Source organism: Pavona decussata, unplaced genomic scaffold (assembly GCF_977016875.1).
Source record: "Pavona decussata unplaced genomic scaffold, jaPavDecu1.1 SCAFFOLD_237, whole genome shotgun sequence".
NCBI lineage: Eukaryota > Metazoa > Cnidaria > Anthozoa > Scleractinia > Agariciidae > Pavona > Pavona decussata.
The window spans coordinates 1,585,357-1,598,728 of NW_028145642.1; the positions used below are offsets into that span (position 1 = coordinate 1,585,357).

The window sequence follows — 13,372 nt, forward strand, 5'->3', positions numbered from 1 at the left end:
GTGACAACTTGTGAAGCTGTGTAACTAACTTTAAAGTCTTTTACCAACGTGTAGAGTTGTAACGTTTAACGTTGTCAACGAAATGTTTAATTATACGGCTTGCCAAAAATATGGATAAACTTCAAAAGCCTTGTGACAATATGTTACTACTTTATATGCCTTATAAAGTGACGAAGTGTGTAACTACTTTTAACGTCTTTGAATGATATGTGATAACTTGTATCATCTCCTTACGTAACGAAATGTAACGTCACTGATGATGTGCAACTGTTTATATCGTTTTGCGATCATGCTGTGTAACCATTGCACGGCTATGGTGTTCGTTTGTGCTTGTCATAGTGGTAGTATTGTACAGATATATTTTTTGATTGCAGTGCCATCGCAGTATTATATGGTCACAGTAGCGTAAATTCGTCGTTTTGTAATTATTAATAGTAGTTTTCCAGTTTTGCAGTATTAAACAATTTTAGTGCAGAATGGTACAATTAGGTTCATATCAATTTAAGTAGCGTACTACAAAAAAGGGTGTAAAACGACTAAGTAGCGTCTTAGTGACGTTCAAATGAGACAGAAATAAAGGATATACAAGAAAGTTAAATTAAACAAATACGTAGATCATCTATTAAATACAGATGAACTTTATTGGACTACTGTTTACAACACTTTTGAAGGCAAAAATAAACGTAGCGGTATAGAATACAGTCGAAGCTCTCCTTGCAATCGCTCTCTTAGGCGACCAGCTCTAGTTACGTTATCAACATTAGCCTGTGAAGGAACCAAAGAAATGTACCTTAACAGCATAAAGTCCATTAGCTGGCTTTGATGGGTGATTTTGCTCAGGAGGTGCAAGACAAACCAGCTGAGTCTGTAAACAAAATAAACAAACGTTGTTTGACAAAAGAAAAGAAGTTTCACAAATGCAACAACAAAGTTACGATAGCTAAATCATACATTTACTACTGTTAAAGTGATTGACTTGTCTGAAAATGTGCTGAAAAGTCGTCTTAAGGTTTTTACCTGCATCAAGGTCAAAACAACAAATATTGAAAATTTTGTTTTTTCAGCAACTGAAATTTGAAAGAAATGGGTGATTTGATGCGTCATTTTACTGCAACTATCAGAATCTTACAGATTTCGTTTCTCTTGCAAATTAGGGCCCTTAGAGCTGGGATTTCCTAGCTGTTCCTCAATAATCTCCCCTGTCAAACCCGTTTTACCGACCATGACTACCATAAGATAAAAAAAAGAACATGACATCATTGATAAACCCGTCCAACTGGTTTATAACCTGTCGTTAGCCTAAAATAGAACATGACATCATCCTATTATAATTAATGTATTCCACAGCACGACAATGAGAATTCACCGTATTTTATTTATGAGATCAAGACAACAGCCTATGACGTCATCAACGTTAATGTATCCACTTGAATTTAATGAGATTCCACTGCAAAAAGAGGAGCAAAACATTCCTACCAAACTACTAAGGATAAATAAAGACAATTCTATTGGTTATCTTAACAACCACAACTGAATTGATGGCAACATGACTATAACCTAGCATTGTTGGTTCCTACCTTATCAACACTAGTTATGTTGCAAGCAAGATCTCCAACTGTTACATATATCTGTTTTCTCAGGAAGTCTTCCAAGTTAGAAGCCTGGTGATAAAAAACGTCATTCTGAGCCACAACATCGTCTCTGATGACTGATGAAGACCAGCAGCCACTGAATTGATTCATATGCATGTTGATAAAGAGACCATACACGGTATACTAAGCTACATGGTCTGCAGCTGCTTTAGATGCAATGCTGGCGTATACTAGCCAGATTTTCTTAATGCAGTTAAAGAGCCCTTTTAAAAAGGCTGCATTAATTTAGGAGCTTTGCAGAATAGGAGTACAGGCATATAATAGCGGTCTGTGTAAATCCCACACAAAAGTGATTGTCGACTAAACAAGTCTGTAAGAAGGCTCCTCAAATGCTGCAGGAAAACTGTGAGCGGAGTCAAACACATATTCCCAACTAGACTGTTCACACGGTATTCTGGCTCTAGTTAATTGTTTACGCTTTTAAGGATCAAAACTCAAATTAAGATCCATTAAAATCAGCACAAACAACTCTTTTCTCGTTAGTTCCAGAAATCAAACGCAGAGTAAATAAACAATACCTCGAGGATGAGACTGTCTCCCTTCAGCACATGAACACCATCAAAAGGTTTAAACTCTGGATTAGGAATCATTGTTAACTTTGTGTAGTTTGACTGTAAGTTCACGGCATCCAAGAAGAATCCAACCAACACCTCGGTTGCATTTCCTTTGAGAACTGCAACTTTTGGTGTGGGGCATATCATCAATGAGCTGCTGACAGGTCTACAATCCTAGCAAACAAATGAATGGGAAAATTAATATGGGTAAGCTGAAAAGCACACAAAGTAAGTAAATCTGCGAGAAAGCGTTTAGTGGTACAGAATGCATGGTTGAACACACCCAATTAGTAAAAAGAAAAAAAAGTTAAAAATACAAACGTACATAATTATTGATTTTTAGATGACACCACCGATTGCTTTCCCTTGGGATGCTGGGTTGTAAGGTCCTCAAATGTCAAACATCACTCATTCAAGTCGCTAAAAATTTACGTTGTGTTGTTTACAATCTGTTAATATGGTTATTTGACAGTTACAGGAAGACGAAGGAGATTAGGAAGGACAGTATTTCGGTTTACAAATTTGAGATGTTTTTCAAAGGCCTTTAACAGGTTCAACGTTTCTTTGTCTCCTGTTTAGTTTCTTATCATACAAGAATGTGTCATTTAGCTAGAATCACAAAAATTGTCAGAAAAACCAGAAAGAGGTGAGAAAACAACAACAACAACACCTTCCTGTTTTACCTTATTAATAAAAGTTCAAACATCCAATACAAACTGTCATAAATACAATTCGCAGATCACAATTATGTTCTTTAAAATCACAATCCTAAAATTAGCTCGGAAGGAAACTATTAGTCCTTACCCGACTTTCAGTAGCAAGAGTACCATTGTTGGAAGGATATTTGAAGTAAATCTGGGGTTTCTGGATGGTATCCAAGTAGGTACCACTAATCCGTAACTCAAGGCCCCCTCTGCAAAACAGAATTTTAAAGGAAACACCACAATTCACCTTCTCGCTGAATGGCACACATACTTAACATTTTTCATTACTCATATCTTCATGCTCTCTCTATTTGATACAGAGTTTACTTTGGTTACTTTGATAAAACAATAAATTAACAAGGATTATTTGGTATTCTATAAAGAATACTTAGGGTGCGTTCTTTTGGGACTATTCCGGAATAGGAATACTTGGAATAGACGGTATTTGTGTTCTTTGAGGAGCTGAACGAATGAACGGAATATCATTCTGTTCATTCCTTACCCGATAGCAGAATGAACAGAATGGAAGGAATACGGTTTACTCGGAATAGACAGAATACGCATTCTCGTGGGAAATTTGGTGGGAAATCCTACGCGGCTACTCGCGCGCGCATACAAAGTAGTTCTTAGGTCACCTCCGCCATGGGTATTCCGCTTCCAGATTTTAGGAGCGTTCTTTTCGAAATTGAAATTCCGTGTATTCCGTTATTCCTAAACCGGAATAAGAATAGCTAGAATAGCCCCAAAAGAATGCACTCTTAATAAGCAACACAAAAGTAATCGACAAGGAAGCTTACCCAAAAAATACTCTGTCAGGCTCAATAGCAGTGACGGTGGGATCAGGGGTGTAAATAAAACTGCCCTTAGGAGGAGTGGGGGTAAATCCATCGAATGAAATAACGACTCCTGTGCTTCCGTTTGCCATTCGTCTTTTCCTGTTTGAGATACGACTGGTGACACATGGTACACCAGTATCTGTAACTCTGTGAAAACAATTGACGTATCATTAGTCCCCTGATGATAAAATACATTACCATCAAATATAAACTCTCAATGTGAAAAAGTCAACTGAATATTAACTGACTATAATGTACAAACAAGTAAAAAAAAGCAGCCTTCAAATGGGCGAGACTGTCACAATCCATTTACGTCAAACGTGTGGCATGAATCAATGGGATCCAGGAATACCGTCATTAAACGTCAAGTCAACCTCTCACCGGCGGTACTTGACATCAAATCACCCAAAACTCCCACATACAAGGAGCAAAGAGAATCGTCAAATAAGACATAAATACCCACATTTCCAACCTAGTCCGGGGTTGAGAGTGGATAAGTGCAATAATTAACCCAGTTGTTTTCACTAGAATTGATTGTTAACACTCACTTGCTCCTGTCAACTATGCAGCTTCGCCCAGCCACTTGAACAGTGATGTATCTTCCAGTGTTCATTTTTTTTCCAGTGACAGTCACAGTTGTTCCACCAGATCTTGGGCCTTTCTTGGGATGGAAATCCTGGGGTTCTGGGTCCTGTAATGAATGCATGGATGATGACAAAGAAAGTCTGTTTGTGCTCTTTTGATTGAAACTATCATGAACTAGAAAGCCAGAATTGTTATAACTAAAACAAAGAATGCAACGCAAATCAACTTTCCAACCCACACGCCACTGTGTCAAGGAAAGTGATCCAAAAAGCTCTCACACGACTTCACCAAGAAAACTGAAAATATTTCCTCGCTGCAAATTTAGTTCTCAGCATCTAAAACTTTGCATATGAACTTTCATCTGCAACCATTGTAGTGCAAGGCTCCGACTTCAAACCGCAGGTGTAAGCCAGCTGTGATTCCAGCACGATATCACTGTAGTGTTCGTTTTCTGAGAATTCCTTCAAATGATAAGTTGTACTGAAATCGCCGCAAGTTTACACATGATTCAAAATTTAAATTGACTGCGACAAATGCTGCATTAAAAAAGTTTGATGGGAGAAAAATTTACAAAAACTGCAGGAGTAAATGGGCCTTCTATTGGCCAAGTGAAAAACTGGATGCCTGCTGTACAAGACCAAGAAAAAACAAACAAACAAACAAACAAGTAAACCTAAAAGCAGACTTGACCAAGCTCGCTCGTGAAAAAAATTATGTGATTTTACACCTTCAGTAGAATCTTTGGCAACAAACATTTTAAGAAGCCTCCATAAATTACCACTTTACATTTCCTTTGCCCTCCGAGCCACAACTGGTATAATAAACCTAAAATAAGGAGTCCCTTCCCAATAATAAATCCTTTTTTAAGTGCACCAGATAATAACGATCAACACTGAGTAATTACTACTTGTGCAAAAGGACGAGAACTGTGGAGGAAGAGCCTTCCCCATTTGCGAAGGATAGGGTGATGCTGAATAGTACTGACCTGGTAATAGAAGATCTGCGTTGATATTCCTTGGATTTTACTGACTGTAACAGTAACTCGACCTGACTTAACAGGACCAGTACTAGCTGATGTATTGCAGAATATCCTACAGTACAAAAACACAAAGAACAAGAGTTCAAGAACTTTGTACAATTCATGAAATAATTTCTGTTGCTTGTGATCAACTGAAACGTAATTGGTATGGGTGTATGACAACCAAAAGACGTCACCCTTTGAGCTGCAGTATTATTATTTCAATCTGATGCTCATCCTTTTCTCCTTAAATGCTTTGCAAGAAACCAGATGAGTACCATTACCTTTTCTCCTTAAATGCTTTGCAAGAAACCAGATGAGTACCATAAACCCATACATACAATTGCAGCATTATTTGTATTACATATTAGCACCAACATACGTTGAATGCATTCAAATCCTTTACAATAACTAGAATAGATCAATTTATAAAGTAAACAGAGGCGTCTCTGTAAGGAACATTGACAAGGTTTCCTTGACTGCTCTTTACCAAGTGAACTTTACTATCAACATCATTCAAACGAAGTAAAATTAATCATACGTGAGAAATTTTTAGTACTTGGTCTCAAGTCAAAATAGATTTCCTGAGAAGACACAATAAACAACTAAGTTCATAACCATCCACCACACACTCTTGTCTCATCGTTCAAGCCCTTTGGAAATCTTTAACCCATGGAAATCGAGGTGGTTTTCAAAGTTGATTTTGGGAATTACAGGAACTAAATGTGAATCTAGGTTCCATCTGTGTACTACTGGATGCCCCAAAAGAGATTTCTTTTTTTGCTAATTTTCAAACATTGCAGAAAGGTATGTAAGCAATTTGAGCCAACTGAATCTAACAAACAAGTATATATAAAACAAAAGGGTGCAATTCTCCTTCACGTTTTCTTAAGACTTTTTATCAGTGACGAACAGAAACCACATGAATTCAAGTTTATAATTTCATAAAAACAAAAATGTCAAAACAAAAAGCCATGCAGATACATGTACTCTTTTTTACACCAATAAACTATGAATTCATACAATACAGCTTATCACTGTTAAGCTACTACAGAAAAGCACAATATTGAATCTGGTGCAAATATGTGTATGAGCAACATTCACAAGCACTAACCTCTTTGAAGGTTGGTATTTGTTCTGATCTGGACGGCATTGATAATCTGCTACAACAACTGAGTTGCTTATATCAGCAAATTCTTTTCCCAGGTCATGACCATGAATTTCAACCTCTGTCCCACCAGCTACAGGACCAGCTAGAGGCCACACCTACAAAGTGGTTACAGATGAAATAAAACTCTATCAAGTGATACTTTGCTCTAAAAAAAGATTAGCACAGAGCAAAGGAAGCACAATTTTTATCACAATTGGGACAACGAGCATAACCAATATTAATGCATTTAGAGGATGCCACGATAGAAAGCGTGTGCGTGACTTGAGGTGAATAGAGCGTGACAATAAACTATATGCAATATGTAACAACTACAATCAAAAGCCTTTACTACAAAAATGCATTTCTGCTGCCTTAAGATGGTCCGCTAGTACATGCTTATTACAAAGAATTGCCAATACGCTGGAAAACTTTAACTCAACATGATTAACAGGAGCTTTAATGTACGGATAACAACAGTTATTTGATAGTCTATAAGTTCTTTATTTATCTGAATAGGCTGTTGACTGTTGGGAATAAAAAAAGCCAAAAGTGTGTTTCACACGACCAGATTGCTCGTGAAAGTTCCCCCTGGATCTGATCATTTCACCGATGACTGAGTTTTCATACTGGTTTGCCAGTGAGAACTGAGTAATGCATTGGCTCGCATACATCACAAAAGGTCTATCAACATTAATTACAATCATCCAGGCCAAAGTTTTTGCTTTACATTGCTACAGATCGCCAACCTGTTTACAAGCATCTCACATAGTAGCTATTCTATTCACAGTTCACTTCATGCCTACCAGCAAATGCTTTATTGGAGCACAAAATTTAATCTTTCCACTAAAACCTGGAACAACAGTAGTCGAAAATCGCCTATGATTAACTACAGATAAATCAGTATTCTTTACTTATGTGGACAACAATCATATAGAAAAATCGGAAAAATCCCATGGCTACAATATTGAACAATAGCGTTGAGAAACGTTTTGTAGACAGGCCTACAAAATCCACCACAGACCAACCTCCACACCTCTTTAAGGCAGATTGACATTTTAGTTATTAGGGCCCAGTTGTTCAAAGTCCGATTAAACTAATCCTGAATTAACGTGAACTTTGACTCGAGTTTAATAACTAACCATCAAATATTCTTCCAAAGATTTTGTCTCTCAGTTTTGACTTAAGACTTGCATTTAACATGAGCTTTAAATTAGGTTTGAATAAACCACTTTTAATAAGAGAGATGTAAATCTCAGTTAACTTTTCATCATGGATTAGCGTTAATCGGCTTTTGAACAACCAGGCCCAGGAGATTTGCCTTGTATGAGGTCTTGACTCTTTTGCAGATCATCCTTACAGCTCATATTTTTTTATCTTATTTATTTGTATTTGTGCCATTAAATTGAAATAAATAAATAAATAAATAAATAAATAAATAAATAAAACATTTACGCGAATAATACACATTTTTCTCAACACGTTTTTTCCAAAATTGTGGTTTGTTCCATCAAAAAGTCTTCCTTGACTTTCACTACAAGTACGCTTCAAACCGAAACCTTTTGAAGGGTAATTTCTATCACCAATAGCGGTGAAAAGTAGTGAAATAAGAGGGATGCTACATACATTGCAAGTGAAAGGTTAGTTTACATTGCATCGTCAATGATTACTATTGTTACAATATAAAGTGAGCGATGGTCAAAAGTTACATGGGAAACAGGCTACAGAAATGCATTCAGTGTAGGTATGCATTGTGAGTACATCAGTGTCTCAGAGAATACATAGAGGATATTACATGACCACGCAGAGATACGAAACTTCTCTTCGAGCGTGTACCCTCCTAGCAGTCATGTAATGTCCTGTTTATTTATAAACACCAATGAAATACCAAATCATTGCAAAAGGCACGATTTATCATGTAACCATAGCAGCGGTGATCTTTCAAGTGTGAAGACGTGACGTGTGACGTGTGTCATGTCTCTGCGCGAAAGCTCACCCGGTATTTCATTGGTGTTTATATAATAAATTTCATTATAAAAGTGGAACTACCCAGAATAGTAGCGATCCTACTAAGATCCTGAACACTCGAATCGACAAACCGCAATCACATAATCTGTCTCTCCAGTACTGTTTTCACCATGTTAATGATAATTTGCAAGCAGATATTCTCAGTCCACCCATCATCGCTGTACCCTTGAACTTATCTGACACAACAAATTCAACTTTTTCTTCACTTTTGTCATTCACTGACGTCTCCAGTAACAACATTCAACATAACCGCCTGAGTAGGTTTTAATGACATCCATTTCCAAGTTTTTATGGACTGCCAGTAATCATACCAATGAGTGACCGAACAAAGTTCACCATTCACACTCAGTGCACCCTTTTTTGAGCCTTCATGCTTGTTAAATGTCATTAAGAACAGACTGAGATGTCATTTTGCAAATTTTTCTAGTGAACACTAAGTTCTTCTATTGTGTGATGTGCTATATATTTTACATTAAGCATTTTAAACAGTTAAAAATAATTAATGTTTTAATTTATTTCCTTATCAGGAGATAAACTAGAAAGGGAAAACCCCATTTATCTCCTTTTCCCTTGGATTTGTGAATAAACAGCTATTATTATTATTATTATTATTATTATTATTATTATTATTATTATTATTATTATTAAAATCCACACACTAGTCACAAGTACAAACCAAATTTCTTCTAGATTTGTTGATACAAGAGTGAAGTAAATTTAAAAATATCCAAGAAAGATTTAATAATTATATGTAAGCAAAGTTCCACTTGTAACAATTAAACCCCAGTTCGATTTGTGACCTAACAAAATGTAATGCAGTATAAATACCTTGGTAATGTTAGGTGTGGTAAGACACCGTGAGGTGAATGGAACCCAATTGTTCACATCACTGCAAGCTTTTCTAACCACACACTTGGGTGTACCTGCCTTGCACCAGCCACACCTTAGATTTGGTTCAGCTTTGACATCATTATGACAGGTGCTGCAATCTGTCCTTGAAACCCAACACTTGTATAGATATGCTGAAATGATAAAACAAATAAGCAAACTAAAAACCAGCTGACTGCTGACTCACATTTGAAGAAGTCATCAAATATGTATTACAAAGCATTGGGACATGGGGTTCCAAGCACTACAAAAAAATCTCACATGAACGGCTCTATGATCACTGGAGGCATAAAGTTGCCTATGTTGAATTTTAGGTTGTGTTTTGATTTTTATCAACATTACCACCAGATTCAAGGGGGAAATGGACAGAAGTTTCTTAAATGGTTGTAGGCCAGATACCAGAAACAGTGGCAACCGAAAAAAAACAGAAAAAAAAACACCACCATGTCAAATTTTTAGTTTTTTTCTTACTTCCTTCAGAGTTGCAATCATTTTTGGCATGCAGCCTATGACATTTCATATGAGAAACTTTCACAGCACCCCCGTCCCCCCCCCCCCCCCACACAGAATCTTTCCATTTGGAAGTGGATGGCCATCACATCAGAAGTGCCAGAAAAATACTTAATTATCCACTTCCTTCAGCTGGAATGAAAATTCCATTCTTTTGTTCTTTTGGCACAAAACATCCATTCCTGCTGCTCATTAAAAAAAATAAATAAATAAAAAATAACTGTATAGATTGACTCAAAATAGTATTGCACTCTGTTTTAACTTCTTTTGACACACAGAAAAGAGTTGGTGTTATAGAAGTAAAGTCAAATCAATCTTCACTGCTCAACAAAACTTTGATTTTCTTGTCAATATTGTCTACAGAGTCAAAAAGTGGTGGCAACAAAAATGATGTGTAGGAAGAGGAGAAGGGTTGGAAGGTTCAAATGAAATCCCTCTGGAGGGTATTAATGCCACAACAACTAAACAATATCAGTCAACTTGCTTTTAAATTAAAAAGATCTTGCTGAAGAGATAAGAATTATGTCAGCAAGCAGTCTTCTCTATAGTGTAATTTAAGTAGGCTTCACAGGCCAGCACAACTCGTTTGTGCATATTTTAGCCACTTGTGATTTGGGTGTCTTCAGTGTTTAGAGCATATCCCTAAGCAATGGTTATTGTTCTAGAGTGTCAACTTGAGTTTTCGAAGAGTCAAATTTCAATTCTTCACCCTAATGTAATTCTCAGAGTGTGGTCTTCGGTACTTTCAGCTTGGAAACTGTTACTTTATCTGAAGCTCCCTATGATTTGACCTGCACTTTTGTCTCATGTTGACTCTGACTGATGATTATTTGACTTCTTATAGTATATTTTTCTCAACATTAGCAATTCCAAACCTAATTCTGTGGGACTGGCTAATTTTTCAACAACCAGATTAAGGTGAACAATATTGTGGAAATGACAGAGAGCTCCTCAAGGTATACTGTGCATGGTATATAGGAACAGTCAAGGAACAGTCACCTTCCTCATTGACATTAACCTTATGAACACCGTATAATTTACATACCTGCCAACTCTCCCGGTTTTCCCGGGAGTCTCCAAGTTTTTTATCAAATCTCCCGGTCTCCCGGGTAGAGCACCAAATCTCCCGGGAAATAGGTACCGCGGTCTTTGTGAGTTATGTTTGTAATATTGTTTATTTGTTGTCGTTCCCCCCCCCCCTCCCCACTGAAGCCCTAAATATAGGGTTGATGACACGGTTCTGCTGGGACCGCGGAACAAATAGAACAGATTTCTAGACGTCTCCAGATTTTTGTACTCTGGGGGTTGACAGGTATGAATTTACATTTACAAACCTTTAAAGTTACTGGGACTATACACCTCATCTGAATTCCTGAATGTAACAGTTAACTTCACAGCCTTTCTCTCGACATTGGCACTGTAGGAATACTGAACAATATGGACAAGCAAACAACAATAATTATTAAGTTCGTGGCTCTACCTAAGGTGCAGCCTAACTACTTACTCTGTTAAATGATTTGCCCAATAATATTATGTAACAGTTATAGTGTTATACACTTAAAGTGTTTTACAGTGTATACAGTGGAATCCCAATTTTTAAACCATCGATTCCTTGAACCAAATCTCGCTTCCCTTGGATTTGCTTCGGTTGGATTCTGTCATTTTACCCCTGATTTTTTTAACCCTCTAATTACACAACTCCCGAGATTTCAAACTAATTCTTGGCTTCCTTGTAAAAATTTACATTCAATTTCTCAAACTCTGAAAATTTAGGATCCAACAAGAAAATGGTTTTAGGTACATACACTCCTGGATGCAATCGACAACTTCTGGGAAAGGTGTTTTCATGCATTTTTATTACAAAGCAAGTGGCAAATCTGTTATTTTAGTTGCAAGAAACTACAGCGCCGTTGTTACACAATCGAGGGTCTTTAATTACATGATCAAAGTTTCTTCGTTTAGTTGTATTTCTGAGGCTCTTGTTATAGCACATTGACAAATTTTGCAGCCGTTATTTTAGCTGAGTGAACAACTGTTAATGGGCTTCTGATATGGTTCAACTGCAATTAGCTTAATGACTACATTAAATCATCTGCTACAAGGCATTTTAATAACATTCCAACAGACAGTAAAATCAGTTGTGAAAAATGTGCTTTATGAGGTAAAAATCAGATGGGGTGACAATGAGAGACAGCGCAGATAGCTGCAGTCTGTATTACATACCAGCTTGGGGTAGCACACCAACTGTGAGGCACTTGTTCGTGTTGCATCAGCTGTTACAATCTGTCCATCAACATTTAGAGTGCATTTGTATGAAGCACCAGGCTGATAAAAGGAACACAGTTTAATGACCAACAAATATAGTATTGCTGACATATAAATAAAGTACAAGAATTAGATAAAAAGTGTGTCTCATACCATGTACAGTATACTTCTATTTTTATAATTTTGATAATTTTTTTAGATCTTGTGAGATTAACAACAGGTACTCAGAACTAAATGCTTTTAGAAATTAACGAATAAACATTAAACATTTAACAAAGAAATTTAGTCATTCATAATAATCACACATGTGTAGTGTATATGTATAATGCCATATATGTAAATAATATGTTCAAGTACAACACAAGGGAAGTGAAATTCCAAACATCAGACACTCATTCTTGATGAACAACATTATTTTGCCAAAACTACAATTGTCAGTATAACACATCCCATTAATCAAGTGAGCTCTAGATGTAACAGCCAACAAGTCAATGAATGATACTTGTTCAAAATCTCAAGAAAGACAGGTGAAAGGGACTATGTCAGCAGGGGGACATGCGCAGTAGAGTCAGTGCATTGTTAGAACCACTTTGAAATCATCGGCCCAACTTTTTCAAATACTGTCGGAGAGTTCAGGAAGCGCAAGGCCCTTTTCATCTGCCTGAATCGCGTTCATATCCGGAAAGTTAGCCAAAATTTTTATTTACAAACGGTCCTCAGTAATTACAGAAGCTGTTTGTTGCAATATTTCTGAAATCGTTTGCTCTTGGAGCTCTATTAACGTGAATTTGCGATGTGTACTTGCGGCAGCTGTCGTTCTAGCTGCAGCCGAAAAAAATATACGACAGCAACAGCACAAAACATAAAGTTTGGAATCGAGAACATCGAAGGATTTGCCTGGATAGTTATTGACCTTGACCTCGATATCGCTGTGAATGCATTGACAGATGAGGAGTGTAAATCAGACACGAATACAAATACTGCTCTCGCTGTTTTGACAAGCCGACCTTTTCTTCGTGCCACAATTAAATAAATCAGTCTTGTGCAGTGTACGTTCGCAGTTTTGCAGGGGCAACCACGGGTTTTGGACGTAGTTCTTCGAGTACAAGTAGTTTTGCAATTGTGAGGATCGGCATTTAACCAAATGAAACTCACACGTAGGTCATTATGTATCACTGTATTGGC

At 37.0% G+C, this 13,372-nt stretch overlaps 1 protein-coding gene across 2 annotated transcripts in view; it reads right to left on the reverse strand.

Moving 5' to 3' along the window:
- The window catches only part of LOC146457834 (plexin-A4-like), a 52,279-nt gene that overhangs the window by 15,325 nt on the left and 23,582 nt on the right, over positions 1–13,372 (reverse strand). For both annotated transcript variants that reach the window (XM_085091502.1, XM_085091501.1), the window contains exons 11-21: positions 12,146–12,247; positions 11,257–11,350; positions 9,353–9,546; positions 6,464–6,615; positions 5,317–5,422; positions 4,295–4,437; positions 3,708–3,893; positions 3,011–3,119; positions 2,171–2,380; positions 1,578–1,661; positions 791–865 (exon numbers count right to left, since the gene is read on the reverse strand). In XM_085091502.1, coding sequence (XP_084947628.1) covers positions 791–865; positions 1,578–1,661; positions 2,171–2,380; positions 3,011–3,119; positions 3,708–3,893; positions 4,295–4,437; positions 5,317–5,422; positions 6,464–6,615; positions 9,353–9,546; positions 11,257–11,350; positions 12,146–12,247 — 1,455 coding nt within the window. The remainder of the gene's footprint in view (positions 1–790; positions 866–1,577; positions 1,662–2,170; positions 2,381–3,010; positions 3,120–3,707; positions 3,894–4,294; positions 4,438–5,316; positions 5,423–6,463; positions 6,616–9,352; positions 9,547–11,256; positions 11,351–12,145; positions 12,248–13,372) is intronic.